This window comes from Vigna radiata, unplaced genomic scaffold, assembly GCF_000741045.1.
Source record: "Vigna radiata var. radiata cultivar VC1973A unplaced genomic scaffold, Vradiata_ver6 scaffold_48, whole genome shotgun sequence".
Lineage (NCBI taxonomy): Eukaryota > Viridiplantae > Streptophyta > Magnoliopsida > Fabales > Fabaceae > Vigna > Vigna radiata.
In genome coordinates this window covers 1,652,709-1,668,624 of record NW_014542925.1, presented here as the reverse complement: position 1 = coordinate 1,668,624, position 15,916 = coordinate 1,652,709, and the positions used below count along the sequence as shown (strand labels likewise).

At 32.0% G+C, this 15,916-nt stretch overlaps 1 protein-coding gene across 1 annotated transcript; it reads right to left on the bottom strand.

Annotated features, from left to right (window-relative positions):
* Positions 1-6,798: 6,798 nt before the first annotated feature.
* Positions 6,799-10,670, bottom strand: LOC106752837 (DNA-binding protein DDB_G0278111). The gene is made up of 7 exons (XM_014634610.2): positions 10,524-10,670; positions 10,270-10,335; positions 10,127-10,176; positions 9,916-9,980; positions 7,735-7,826; positions 7,155-7,226; positions 6,799-7,075 (listed from the first exon to the last, which is right to left on the bottom strand). Exons 1-7 carry the CDS (start codon positions 10,524-10,526, stop codon positions 7,037-7,039), a joined length of 387 nt encoding a protein of 128 aa, XP_014490096.1. The 5' UTR covers positions 10,527-10,670; the 3' UTR covers positions 6,799-7,036.
* Between the last annotated feature and the right edge of the window lie 5,246 nt (positions 10,671-15,916).

Genomic DNA, 15,916 nt, shown 5'->3' with positions numbered 1-15,916 from the left:
TAATTATTAGATAAAAGAAAAGTGGAAAGTTTATCATACCATTGTCGTCCGGCTTGCTTGAGCCCATATAAAGATCTTTGAAGTTTGCAGATTTGATTATGGTTGTTATGGTTGAAGTCAGGAGGAAGTTGCATATAAACTTCTTCGTACAAGTCACCATGAAGAAAAGCGTTGTTGACATCAAGTTGTCTGAGTATCTTGTCATAAACATGAAAGTAATGAACACAAGTAATCAACACAAACATGAATTTGCATACATCGACAGAATTAACACAAACACGATCTCAAGTAATCATAAACATGAAAGTAATGAACATTTAGTACATATAAACACAACAACACATGTTGTTATTAATAATGTGTTGTCATCATAAAAAACCAGAAGTTCTGAGATTGTAAGGTTTAGCTAAACCAATGTTCCGCTTATCAACAATCTCAACAATCTCCCCCTTTTTTGATGATGCACAACCATTAATATCAACCATGTTGGTACAATATATCAATCAATTTATATCAGAGCAAATGTATCAAAAAGAATTCTTATTTCAATCTGTATCAAAGCACAAATATTGAAATATTCTCATTTTGATTCAGAGCAAAAACTCATATTATTTCATATCAGAACATATCAGAGCATTTTTCCTTAATGACATATCAGCAACTATAGCATTCTTTATCTATCATTATGTATCATCCTCCCCCTTTGTGCATTAGCAAAAAAGGTATGCTCTATGATAATGATATGCAGACAAACATTTATTCAGAGATGCATCAGTAAATCATATTAATCAAACTATGATGCTCCCCTGCCACAGATAATCACATGAAAAAGATTAATCTCCCCCTTAATTATAGGCATGTGAAAATCTAATCTATCATGCAATGCTCCCCTGCCATTATGCATGTTTTACATTCAAAACCCAAATGCACAATGCAGTTATCTTAGAACATTTTAAAGCATGTATAAGCATGTGACCGTAATGTATCCTATCAGAAATTTTTTAAATAGATCAATGAAGCATGGATATAATATCAATCAACAATCTCAATATAATCTCATAATAAATTTCAATCAATCAAAGAATAGAGATATATCAAAAAATATATGATAAAGATCAGTAAACCGAATAACCAAATTCCAAGTTATGGAACTTATAACCCCTGTAAGACGCAATCTATTTATCCACATTCGCAATCGATTTCATTGCTTTCCATTCAGTAGAAACTCCAGTATTTTATCCAGAAGCAATGTTCTTGCAAAACCTTTCAAGATCTTTTGTAGATCAAGCATTTTAGAATCATAGTAATGTAAGAATTTGTACAGGTATAAAATGACTATGCAAAAGTATCAATGTAACAGTAAACAATTGCATAATCAATTTCATCCAACACAGAATCGACTTCAATCAGATAGAACAGATTCAATTATAAAGTCAATACTGATAGATTTAAACTAAAATCTGATTTCATTAAAATTCCAAAAGATGTTACAATCAGATATACTGGAAAGAAAGGAATGACATACTAAGCCATTACAAAAGAAACTTAAACCAGATAAACTAAAAACAATTAGAATACATCATCTAACAAACATTTTAATCTTTCTTTTTACTTTTGTTTAGATAAGGTCTAAGAAGCATATCACTATTATCATCTTCAGTATTTTCTTCCTCAACACTCTCATCTACACTCATCCTTGTAGACGCATCTGGAGTACTTCTTTCTTCTTATAATTCTTTATCACTTTTAGCATTCATTTCATGATCTTAAGACAAAGACCTTTCTTTCATCTCTAAAACAATATTTCTTGTTTCCAAACACATCATTCTTAAGGCCCTTAATTCTCTTAGCATAATTCTTTCAAATTCAGATCGTGCTCTATAAGGAATAGCATCAGAAGGTTTTGCTTCACCCTCGTTGTTAGCAGCCTCATTTTTGAACACCCAACCTTCAGGTGTGTGCTGCATTTGCATCATGTGTAGAGCAGATTTTCTTATCAAGCTTGTTTTGTTGTAAGATTCATTGGACTCTCCAATGCAATTCACACCGAAATGAATAAGAATCTTTGAGATAAAAACACTGTATCCTTGGCAGATTCGAGTCTCGTAACCTTCAACATGTTATCAGATATTGTTACAGGCCAATCCACTTGTATGTTTTCCTTCAAGGCTTTCAACAGATACAAGTCTTCTGTAGTAGCTTGAGCATGGTTGCTCCCTCTAGGCATTAAAATCCATGAAATAATAAAGACAGCAAGCCTATTGTGTTTCTTCATCCCACCAATTTTGTAACTGGAATAATCTTGACAATCATCTGGATTCCTTAGACTATCCTGATACACAGTAAATTTATGAAATCCTTTTATGCCCAGGTGGAATTTTTCTCCTCTTATTTTGAGTCCTGCTATATTTGTCCAAACCTCTTCTGCCAACTTGATGTTAACACCTTTCACCCTGGAACTGAGAGTTCCATCATCAATCTTTAAGTTGCAATAAAATACCCTCACTAGATCAGGGTACCACGAGTCAACCATTTCAACAATTTTTTTCAATCCTTGATGTCTTAGCTAGCCTTGAAATTCAAAACCTTCATTTCTGAAGAAGCTCATCTTTAAAAACTTGTGAGTGATCAAGCTTCTCATTTTCCAGCAATTCATATATGGTTTCACCATTCTTCATTCTGAAAAGTTCATACTTCTGTATTAGCGAGTTCTTTTTGGCTCTCTTGACCTCTTCCGTGCCTTCTTGCTTGACCTCCAACACATCCAACATTTCTTTTGCAGTCTTGCATTGTGAGATCCTGAAAAATTCACCAATTATTAGTGCAGAGGCAATTATATTTTGTGCTTTAACATTATATTGTGCCCTACGGTTTTCTTCTCGAGACCACTCAGAAAAATTTTTCAAAATAGTTTTTCCATTAACAACATGAGTTGGCTCAAAAGTACTATACATAGTTGCATCCCAAACACCTCTATCCATTGATTCAAGAAAAATTTACATTTGAATTTTCCAGGAATAGTCGATTTAAAGAAAAATGTAATTGACTAGTTTTTCAAATATATTATGAAAACCAGATCTGATGCCAATTGTTGAAAATAGAATGGCTTAGTTTCAACAACAAGAGGAGGGTGAATTGGTGAAACACAAAAATCAGAGTCTTTTTAAAATCATTTTCGTAAAAGAATGAACTTTCAAAAGTTTCTTGAATCGCAAGGAAAAAGATATTTCAAATGCAGTGGAAATAGTTTACTACATGAAAAATAAAGTCGACTTGAAGTGTAAAAGTGCAGGGATAGAGAATTCAAACGCAGGATTTATACTGGTTCGGCCAAATTGCCTACATCTAGTGTCCTTCCAATCCCAGGAAGCAAATGCATTATAATGGTCAAGGTTTTTACAACAAGGTTTCTATAGCGACCTCCACGTCAAAATATAAAACACCTCTCTAACCCTCTAACTAAAATATAGGCATATACACACAAAGAATAGCAGCAAGATATCCCCTCTCTTGCAGTCTTTAATCACTTTGAATAATCCTCATAGTCCCAGAATGCAGCACGTCCTCTTTCTGTAATCACAATAGGGCAGCCACAATCTTCACAAGATTGAGAGAAGTAGTCGATCACGTTTCAAACACCTCAATGTGTAGTATGATCAATCTGTCTTTGAGCACAAACTCTTGCTCTGCAAGCAACCACCAAAGAATAAACACATCGGTCTTCTTGATGAGTTCTTGGAGCTTTAGCACGTTCTGCAAATCTGAAAAGAATCAATGAAATCCTTAAAATCATAAAAGTCTCTTCAGAAATCAAATTTACATCTATATATAGTTTTTCCCAAAATTGACGCTCCTTAAGTCGACTATGCTACTAATAGAGTCAATTATGCACAAACAGTTATAATAGTTAGTAGTAATTAGACCAACTTAATTGATTATGCATTTAATGCAGTTGACTCACAATCAATGCTTGGTCAAAGATATAAAATATAATCATTAAACATCACAAGCATTAACCGAATTTCAAAACATAACTAACTAGGTCGAGTAGCTTGTGCATACAGTCGAATTTATAACACTTAAATGCAGTTTTGAAAAACTTTCTTTGCAAAAACATTCACAGCACACTTTGAAAAATTTTGTGCAAAGCCATGAGTTTTAATCGACTTGCTTCATAATGAAGTCGACTTAAAACTGTTGTTTTGCCACACAATATAAGTTCAACAAAAGTGCTTGTGGTTTTTCTTTTCCAAATCATATGTTATGCAATCACAAATAATATTTCATGTAGAACACAATGAATTTGCATACATCGACATAATCAACACAAACACGTTCTCAAGTAATCATAAACATGAAAGTAATGAACATGTAGTACATATAAACACACAACAAATGTTGTTATTAATAATGTGTTGTCATCATAAAAAACCAGAAGTTCTAAGATTGTAAGGTTTAGCTAAACCAGTGCTCCCCTTATCAACAATCTCAACATTTCATGGTTTGGTATGGGAGAATCCAAATTAAAGTTTGAATCAGTCACATTTGGTTCCTGTTGTTGTTTTATTTTCACGAGTTTCTTATGCTTCTTGGCTTTCTATTGTTTCTTCTTGTTGTCCTCTCATTTTTCAAGATCAAAAAGCATAACCTGCTTTTGTTTCCTTCTTTGCATACAAAACAACTTCAAATAGTGATAAGTAGCAAAATTATGTAGTAACAAAATCTATCGATAAAATAAATTTTGTACAGTTTATACATTAATCAAATTGGTTTCAAACAATGGTGTTCTTAACAAAAATCCTTAACAACAGCGTCAAAAACTTGTTGATGCTATAATACAATCAATTTTTCCAACAAGTATATTGGATAGTTTGTAGTGCATTAATTGTCGTATCCATGGAGATTTCATAGAATACACAAAGTTTAAACAAGTTTGACTTGAATAAAACAATATTTAGGTTGTATGAAAGGCATGAAACAAATTTGATGTATTGAAAACATTGTTTTAATGCACTAAAAAGATGTTGGAAAAAATGTTGGGTAAAAAGTTGATTTCAATGTGATAAAAATGTGTTGAAGCTAGATTTCACCATTTTGTCCCTCTCTTGTACCAATCCAATCATCATTTATAATGATGCAATCATTCATGTCCTGAAAGTTTTATTTAAATGTAACTTTAGGTTCATTTCTAGCACTTAGGTGTCTAGGATCATAAAAATTTAATATGATTCCTCAATAACTGCTTGAATGAATAATTTGCCTTAAGATAAAGGCTTTATAATCAGCTAGAGCCTTAGACCTATTCATAGGATCTAAAAACAAGAAGAGAATCAGTTGGACCATAACTTGAAACCAATTCTCACTTAATCCCAAGTCAATGAAATAAGATGAGCGGTCAATTCATCCAACAACAAACATAAACCAATTCACAAAAATGTAATGAAAGCATACTTTAATAATCATAATAATACCAACACAAGAGAGTTTCAAAGTGCTACATCTTTTCTTCGACACTAGAGAGAGTGAGCTTCTCATAATAAATGTAAACAACACAACGCTTTAAAGAACTATGTTATCTTATACTCTTTAAGAATATTCACTAAGCATAGAGAAGAGTCTTTTCAAAACATTTCTCAAAAGTATCTCTAAAGAACGCTCTCAAAAAGTCTCTTAAAACATAGGTACAACTCTATTTTTATTTTTCCACTTTGAATTATTGTTGATGCTTAAAACTACAAAACAAACTAAATTGAAGTGAGTTTAACATAAATTAAACAAAATCAGAGCAAGATAAATGCAAATTTATCACAAAATAAACTCATATTAGACATTTATCAAAAACCTATACTACTTGCCCCATTATACACCCAAAATATTCCTATCCTAATATTTACAAAAGAATCCTAGATTAGGTTTTTACATCTTCCTTAATCCATATGAACATCAACTTGGACCTACTTAGTTGAGATAAAGCTCAATTCTCTTGGATCCTTCTTACCATAGCTTTTGTTATTGGTCTCTTGATTAAGGATTTACCATCTCCATTCTTCCACCTTGTCCACACACCATCTTTTATGTTTTTCAGAATGAGAATGAATTCTTCAAAAATAAATAGTGAGAGACTTTGGAGGCATTAAAGGGTTAGAAGAAATTAACTGAATTGCTTCATGAAAAGTATACAAAAATCATTTGTAGTGTTAGAAGTTAATATGTAATTTTTATTGTTTTAATGTTAATCAATTCTTTCTCCTTTTTCCTATTTTCTTTCTCCGGCCAATTGTAACTTTACACTCTTGTTTCATGATTGATATGAAAAACATTTTATATATTTATATTTATAATTAAATCTTCTTAGTTCAGTTAAATAACATTAAATAGTTTTAGAATTAATTTAGAAATTAAAAAATCTATGGTTTTTTACAATTACAGAATATATTTTTTCAAAAGGAAACAGATAATTTTATACCAAATATTTAAAAGAACGTCTTACTTTTAAACAATTTTGTGAATTTTTTTAGTAGTATTTGTGTTCAAATATTTAATATTAAAATATGCAGAGTTTTTTTTTTTAAATTAATTTATGTTTTCTTATAATCATATTTAGAAAAAAAAATGAGCAACAAAATGAGTAACACATAGAAGATGAGAATTAAGATGAGTCAAATCTTATATCAAAACTACCAATCACCAAAGCTGGAATTAAGATCAGTTTAACCCAAGTAGAGCCTTAAAACAATCGATGATCCTCTGCCATGGTCGGTGGGTTCAGCATATGTGAAAGGAAAATTAGAAAAAAAAAAATCGTGGAACATTATAACATGTAATTTGTGAGATGCCATCCACATGCCAGAAATTGTTTTACAAATGAATGCGCCAAAGTATTAATAGTTTAATTGGGAGGCCTGATAAGGCAACCAAAATTTCAAACTGAAACGGATAAATTTAACAATCCACTTTTACAATACATTGTGGCTAAAATACATAATAAAGCATGAAATTGATACTCGAGCCACACCGTTTGAACAAACAGTGGCAGTTAATCATCATCCTCGAGAACACTTCGACGCCTCTGTATCTGAAATGACAAAAAAATTAGCATGGTATATTTCAGAAAATGATAATAGAAAATGTAACAAATATTCTACAAAACTTACTGTAACTTTAGTCTGCCTTGCAGTTTGAGTGTTTATTTGCTCCAGCAGTGATATGAGCCTTTCCTCAGAGACCTAAATATGCCATGAGTGTGTTAGAGGCATGGTAGATAAACAGTTACTTGATAAAGTTATGTTATATCTACAGGGTAAGCCTCGGCACAACGATAAAGTTGTTGCCTAGTGACCTGGAGGTCACCGTGTTCAAATCTTGGAAACAATTTCTTAATGTGCAGGGGCACGCATCCATCCTCACCAAAAAGCCACTAAATGGGAGCCTAATGCATCGGGAATCTCTTTTATACACTTATACCTAGAGAAGTGATTACCCCAAGAAGCAACACTAATATTCCATCTAAGTAACACATGGAAGATGAGAACCCTAAACATATTTAGCAGTTGTCACTTAATTGCATAAAATGCAATTATAGACTGAGGACCTATTATCAGTTGGCCAAAGAAATAAATGCTGCAACTACAACTTCACTGATCAAACAAAAATACATCATACCATAAAGTATATAAATATGGCCTACAATTGGTGATAAGAGAAAGACTCAGCAGAAAACAAGATCCAACATACTTTTTCAGTTATCTGACCCATTTGAGCAGCTCTAAGTATAACATCCTCAACACCCCTTGCTTTCTCAGGTTTCACCAAAGCAATTCGAGCGACTGCATACAAAGACAGAAGAAATTTGAAATAATGCATGAAATCTAATCATGTCTGCCCAATTAACTGACTAAAAACCTTACTATAATTCCAAGATGATGATTAATGAAATCCAAACAAAAATCAAAAGGCCAATTAAACAAATATTCCTAGTACACCTTATGCATTCCATACAACACAATTTCTCCAATTCCACACTACATTATTCACTATTTTATTTTACAAAGTGTTAGATATATTATCTTTATCTTTTCTTTATCTTTAGTTAGTTTGTTATTATTTCTTATTCTAACTTTGGGCTTAGCCCATATTTTTTCTATTATAAATAGAGATCCTATGTGCGTATTCAACACAAGGGAGATTAATTTCATACATAGTTTTCACTATATTCAACATGGTATCAAAGCCTAACGTTCTTTTGAGGAAACCTTTTTTGTTGCCTCTGTCATTATATCCACCACGGCCGAAAGTAGCGCCATCTACCACTGCTGGCAACGCCATCATCAACCGTCATTGTCTACCGCAACCACTATCAGAGTTCCAGTTTCGATCGATGATCACACAATTTTGATCACCTCAATCAGGCAACCATTATGTCATCAACGACACCTTCATCAAAACTCCTACGGGCTTTCAGTGCCTTTTGAAGTTTTGAATCTGCTCCTTTTTCCGTCGTGTGTGGTGGTACGTCTCATTTCCTCTTAGGCAATGATTCAGAGCGTTGAAGTCGTTTTTATTCCTCTTTCAAGTTCATCATGCATGGTTGTGTGTCCCGTCCCGTCTCCTCTCAGGGATTGAGGTTGCTCTTTTTCCTTTTTAAGGTGCCTTGATGGGAGAATCTCGGAATTTTTAAGGTTTCTCTCTCCTGTTCATCCATGACTTCTTCCATTACTATCTCTTCTGACCTCCCTTTTGTCATCATTGCGTTTGACCCATCCGTATATGTTTTTTCTCTCGTAACAAAGATGATTTTTGTTAGTTGATTTATAGTTGCGGTGACTCTTCAACAATGACCTTTTTATCCAATGGATGTAAACAATACTTTCCTTAACAATGATTTGCAATAAGAGATTTATATGGAACAATCTCCTAGATTTGTTGCTTAGGGAGAGTCTTTTAGGTTAGTATTTTGTCTTCTATGTCGTCCTCACAAATCATTAATAATTTGATATCACTCAAGTGCAAAAGCGTATATTTTCACTAAGTCTATTGATTATATTAGTAGCAAAGCTTTGTACATTTGATTTGTATGCACAAGCTTGAGGGGGAGGGTTAGATATATTATCTTTATCTTTTCTTTATCTTTAGTTAGTTTGTTATTATTTCTTATTTGTATGTTAGGCTTAGTCCATATTTCTTCTACTATGAATAGAGGACTCTATATTTGTATTCAACACAAAGAAGATTAATCTCATACACAATTGTCACTATATTCAACACAAAGCAAAACTACCGATCACTATATTAAACTTCAATATCCGCAAAATGATAAAGCATATTCCAAAAGCTAGTATTGAAACACTTCGTAAGCTTTCAAACACTTTGTACGTTACTTGGACTGAAACTTATTTAAGCACAAAAATCTACCTGTTATACCCAAGTATACTAATATCTTATTTCAAAAGCGTGCGTTTTGGTAAATAATTCGCAGGTAGAATTTAGTCACAACAAAATAAATAGAATGAAATTGAAGTATAACATCTAGTAATAATATCCTATATATTTGTTTTGAGGTGCATCAATTGCGTAGATAGTTTGCATTTGGCCAAAATATCTCACAATACCAGATATCATACAAATACAAAACACAATATGTTTAAGAAAGCAACACACCTACAATATATAACATCAGCAAAACCTCCCCAACATGGGTCTCTACATTCATAGATGCATGCACGACTAAGAAGAATTTAAACTTTGACATATACCATCACAAACCACAAAATATTCACTTTTATTTTCTACCAACAGTACATCACCAAAACACACCCGTGTATTTTTTTTTTAACACAACCATTCACCAAAGTAGTAAAGGAAAAAAGAGAATCATTCGTATGCATATGTTCACTAAGACAGAAAAAAATTGCTTACGCCTTTCTCGCGCTTCAGCAGACAATATCTGACTAAGCATCATCTGTCTTCGTTCCTCAGCCTCCCTAAATTAATTGTTTATCCATACATATTAATAAGTGATTTTACTCCAAGGGCAAGGATAAGAAACACAAATAAAAGATGACAGGGTTTATGAGGCAAAATAATCAGCTTAATACAACACAAAAAATCTACATTCATAAATTAACACCTCTTTGCATCATCCTGAGCCTTCTCCTGTTCAGGGTTCTGTTGATTTCCCTACAAATCAGCAAAAATAAAATAATTGCAAGAAAACTATCAATCTTTAGGATGAAAAAATAAATAATAGAGTAAAAAGCAATTATCTCTAACCACGCCTCGGCGACCCATAAGCTCCTGCATCCTTCTCTGTCTGATTGCTTCCAACTCAGGATCAGCCTGAAGCAGAAAATAATTAATTAATTAACTAATAAGTAATAATAATTAAAATTTGCAGAACAGAAAAGTGTTGGTAACAGGCAGTTTTAGGAGCGATTCCATTGAGTGTTTTCGTTGGAAGAACAAAACGGCGCAAAGGCATAAGAAAGTAGATAAGAGGTTAAGAATGGAATGAGAATTGGGAGTACCATTTGGTTGGGTGTGCAGAAGAAACCCTAGCGAGTCTCTGATGATGCAGTAGGAGGAAGAGGAGGTCGCGTTAGCAATAAGCGGTTGTGTGTGGCTGATCAAATCAGTTTGTTCTCTTATTCCAACGGAGCTCTACGCTATAAACTTTCATAAATAAAACATTTAAATTTTAATATAATTTTATCCATAGTTATTTTTAAATAATAAAAATTTAATTTAAAGACGTTAGTGAGAACACATGCCCAGTATATTCACTATTTTTATAATAATAGACAATGATAATATGATTATAATTATAAAAATAAATATAAATAATTTTTATAATTTAATTATAGATAGTTTTTATTTATTTTGTAGATGATTTTATTTATTAATTTAAAAAAAATATATTTAAATTTAAAAATTAGTTAAATAGAAATATTAATAAATTTTAGAAAATGAATATTTAGAAAATAAAATTAAAAAGACAATGTGAAAAAAAAATTCTTTATATAATATTATAGATATTATAAAATGATAATTATCTAAGAAGGTGTAACTGGTTCATAAAGACATGTGAGTTTATTCAAGCAATAATAAGAAGTGTATCTTATGTTTTTATTGATAATTTATTTCATGAGACTTTAGGTATATTTGTGAGAAATCATAAACTTTTCTTTATTTTAAAGTTTCAAAAGTCATGTGAAAAAGTAGACTGAAGACAAATACTTTGCTTATCCGTATATAGAGAAAGAGATTTGAAAACTTTTGTAGAAACCAAGGCATTCAAAGAAAATTAATAGTTGTTTACCATTATACTTCAAATTTATATTTATAGAATCCAAGGTGGGTTTTGATTACTGACGGCCTAATTGTGGCCCAATTGGTGTTAATCATGTTTTATGGTAAACTAATATTTATTAAGTCTAATTTTTGTTTAAAGTTGTATTCGCATGAAGGGATTTAACTATTCAATAAGAAAAGCGAGTGAAGATTTGAGTTGGTTTGCATGTTCGTTTTAATAGATATACAAAGAGTAATTTGAGCTGATTTGTGAGATGAGTAATTTTTTCATCACCTGCAAACTTGTTTAGATTTGGGGGAATTGTATTTAAAAAGTCTCATTTACCCTCTACTTATCCTATAATACCACATCTAAATAACAGGTCCAAATAGCATATTTGAGGTTAATATATTCGAGGTTGATGAGGACTGAACCAAGAACTAGGTTGGCCTATGGTAGATGCGTTGACGTTGATGGCCATATTGAAGATGAAGATGAAGCACAAAGTTTTTAAATAGGAAGAAAATGAAGAGGAGTGGTTGAAGATGAAGAAGAACAAAGCTTGAAGAGGTGTATTTGGTTACTCGTCAACCGTATTCGGTTATCCAAGAATAACCACATGGTGTATTCGATTCCATTTTTCTGTATTCGTTCCATTAGAGTTTGGCTTCGCCTTGCATGCTATATTAGATTCCATATTATGTATTTGGTTCCCTCGGAGTACTTCACATTTGAGTTGCAAGACGAAGCTGGAGGATGTTGTTGGAACTCCATGTTAGCCTTTATACATAAGAAAGGTTAGAGTGCCTCCGTTTTTTAAGGTTATATTCTCTCCCATTTATTTTATTTCTTTTTCAGTTAGGATCCTGAAAGTGATCCATTTTTAAAACCATTTTCAAACGTGCATGGATGTGTCGTGATTCCCGCAACAAACTCTTATAACGTTAAAAGACTCTATGATGGTTTTGGAGTTCTACAGAAATTTGGATAATCAGGTCATTGAGCCTACTCTTTACTTCATATACATCATCATCACGTTTTAAGAGCAAGGGTTCAGAAACTAGAAGTTAAGCAAGCATACAACAATGGTTGGAGGTTGGTCTTTCTACTTCCGCTTTCTATCTTATAATATGAATATGCTTAAATGTGTTTGTTTGACATATTTAGATTTATTGAATCTTTAGTATTAATCTGTTTCATTTGGTATCAAAGCATTTTTATCCTTTGCATTGTCTGGTTCACTCATTTGCATACTATGTTTTTAATTTTATCAATTGTTTTGAAACTAGGTAGAAAGAAGAAAGTTTCCTGTGAAGTTTCTGTGATGAAATATGTTGGTGCTAAAACCCTCGGATATTATTTTGGGTTCGCGTTTAGTATACGCTTTGTTTGGGACCCATGTGAAGGTTGAAGGTGATCGAAACGCTTTATGTTTTTGCGTTTCATTTTGGGCATCTATTAGAAACGTATATTTTAGTTTTTTATTTTATTTTCTTCTTTACTTGCATACATACACTGGAGGTTGAAGGTATGTTGTTGCTTCTGGTTTTAATTAAGACTTGTCCTTTCGTTTTGCACACATTAATTGCTTTATATATATATATATATATATATATATATATATATATATATATATATATATATATATATATATATATTTGTGTGTGTGTTATGATAGGCACAGTCTCTTATACACGCAATTAAATTAAGAGTATAGAAAGACAAGTGAAATTTATACTAATATTTAATGTTAGTATCATAAATTTAAATATTATATGTTTATAATATGATTCTTATATTTATTTTGATTAAATATAAGACTGTAGAGAATATTAATGTTTAGTGATAAATATGATTTTTAACAATTAGAGAGTAGCCATTAAATTATGTTATAAAGATCACTTTGTTGAAAAATTAATTGTAATTAATTATATATAATGTAATGAAATATATCCAAGATTTTTTTTACATTTGTACGATTAATTAGGATAAAATATTTATTATAATTCTTAATTTTCCCACATGAATTAGGAATGTGATATAATTTAATAGTTTTATCATAAGGTTAAATAAGTCTAATTGAGTAAGACTTTAGGCCACAGACAAATTTTATGTTAATAGACTCATTGGTAAAGACATGTTTGCATTAGTAAAACATGACATTTATTTTAGTCTCGTTATGATAATGAACATGATTTTGAATTTACAGTTTCTCAATCTGTGAATATTTCTGATATCAAGTGTGGTATTCCCGAGTTGAAAGGTGATAATTATAAGGTTTGGAAGGAGGGAATTCTTCTTCATTTAGGCTAGATGGACATTGACTATGCTATTAGAAAACCAGAACCACCAGGTATTACTTAGACGAGCACTTCAGATGCCATTGATCTTTATGAAAAATGAGAGAGGTCAAATCGTCTCTCCGTAACGTTCATAAGAACCAACATTTCCGTTGGGATCTAGGGTTACGTTGACCAGTATGAGAATGCCAAAGATTTACTAAGGGTTATTGATGAAAAATTTACGACATCTGATAAATCTCTTGCCAACACCCTTATAATGCAGTTTTCATCCTTAAAGCTCACTGGAATTAAGGGAGTACATGATCATATCATGCGCATAAGGGACATTGTGGCTCAACTAAAAGCTTTGGAAGTTACCATGTCTGATTCTTTCCTAGTACACTATATTTTGTGCACTTTGCCTCACCATTATGCCCTCTTTAAAATCTCTTACAACACACATAAGGATAAGTGGTCTATTATGAATTATTGACCATGTGTGTTCAAGAAGAAGAAAGTTATTGATAGAAGAAGGGGAGAAGGTGAACTTGACCACTTCTTTTAAGAATAAGAAGAACCAAGTCAATAAGAAGGGAAAGATTCCTGTTCAGCCAGTTATTAAGAAGGAGTCCAAATGTTTCTTTTGTAAAAAGAAGGGTCACAACAAGAAGGAATGTCAAAAGTTTAAGGATTGGCTTGAAAAGAAAGGTAATTTGTTTGCTTTTGTCTATTATGAATCTAATTTGACTAGTTTTAATCATAACACATGGTGGATTGGTTCTGGTTCTACAATCCATGTTTCTAATACCTTGTAGGGTATGGAAAACCTAAGGAAACCGATGGGAAGTAAGCAATGCATCTATTCAAGAAGCAGGATGAGTTCACATGTAGAAGCCATTTAAGTAGTGGTTTTGTTTTATGTTTTAAAAATACTTTTTATATTCCTATTTTTAGCAAGAACTTGATTCCTATTTCAAAATTTAAACCTTTGGGTTTTTCCTTTAATTTTATGGATTCTGGTTTTACTTTATTGAATAAATCCAAAGTTATTGACTTTGGCGAATTATGTGACGGTATTTGCTTTATTAAATTGCAAAATAACGCTGCTTATAGTTCTATGCATGTTTTTGCTGGGTTAAAAAGATGTGTTATAAATGAGGATTCTTCTGTTTTATGGAACTGAAGACTATGAAATATCTCCATTGAGAGAATTAAGTGATTAATAAATGATGGAGTACTTCGTACTTTAGATTTTGCTGATTTTGGGACTTGTGTGGATTGCATTAAGGGAAAACAAACTAACAAGTCAAAAAGAGGTGCTAAGAGGAGTTCAAGTTTACTAGAAGTTATTCATACAAATATTTGTTGTCTGGATATGGATGCAAGTAGTCCAAAATACTTTATCACCTTTATAGATGATTACTCACGATACATGTATTTGTACTTACTTCGTTCTAAGGATGAAGCCTTAGATGCCTTTAAAGTTTTTAAGGTTGAAGTAGAGTTACAATGTGGAAAGAAAATTAAGATTGTGAGATCAGACAGAGGTGGAGAGTACTACAGTAGATACACGAAAAATGGACAAAAACCTGATCCGTTTGCTAGATTTCTTCAAGAACATGAGATTATTGCCCAATATACCATGCCTGGCTCTCCAAATCAGAATGGTGTGGCAAAAAGAAGAAATCGAAGCTTGATGGATATGGTGAGAAGTATGAGGAGTAATTCAAAACTTTCTCGGTTCTTGTGGACTGAAACACTTAAAATAGTTGTGTATATAGTAAATCAGGTCCCAACTAAGGTTGTTTTAAAAACACCTTTTGAGTTATTCAAAGGTTGGAAACCTAGTTTACGACATATACACGTTTGGGATGTCCGTTTGAAGTAAGAATTTATAATCCACAAGAGAAGAAACTAGACCCAAGGTTTATTAGTGGGTATTTCATTGGATATGCTGAAAAGTTCAAAGGGTATAGATTCTATTGTCCAACTCATAACACTAAGATTATGGAATCAACAAATGCAAAGTTTCTTGAAAATGACTTGATTAGTGGGAGTGATTTAAATCAAGATGTTAATCTTGAAAAAAATCATTATGAAGCTCAAACCTCTCAATCAAATGATAGATTGATAGTCATTCACGCTCCTCCAGTTCAAAAGCGTATTAGACAACAGATAATTGAAGTTCCACAAATTGCTAAGAATGATAATATAGATCAACTTGTTGATGAGGAGCAATAGTAAATGTTGAACAACCAGTTGAAGCTTCTCATCAAGATGTTGAGACAACATTAAGAAGATCTACTAGAATCAAAAGACCAGTAGTTTCTAGTGATTATGAAGTGTA

Bases quoted from the DNA above. Each gene is read 5' to 3' on its own strand.
- LOC106752837 (XM_014634610.2), bottom strand. The intron at 7,227-7,734 runs GTATGTTGGATC...TGGCATATTTAG, and splicing joins TGGGTCAGATAACTGAAAAA to GTCTCTGAGGAAAGGCTCAT. The intron at 7,076-7,154 runs GTAAGTTTTGTA...TTGTCATTTCAG, and splicing joins CAAGGCAGACTAAAGTTACA to ATACAGAGGCGTCGAAGTGT.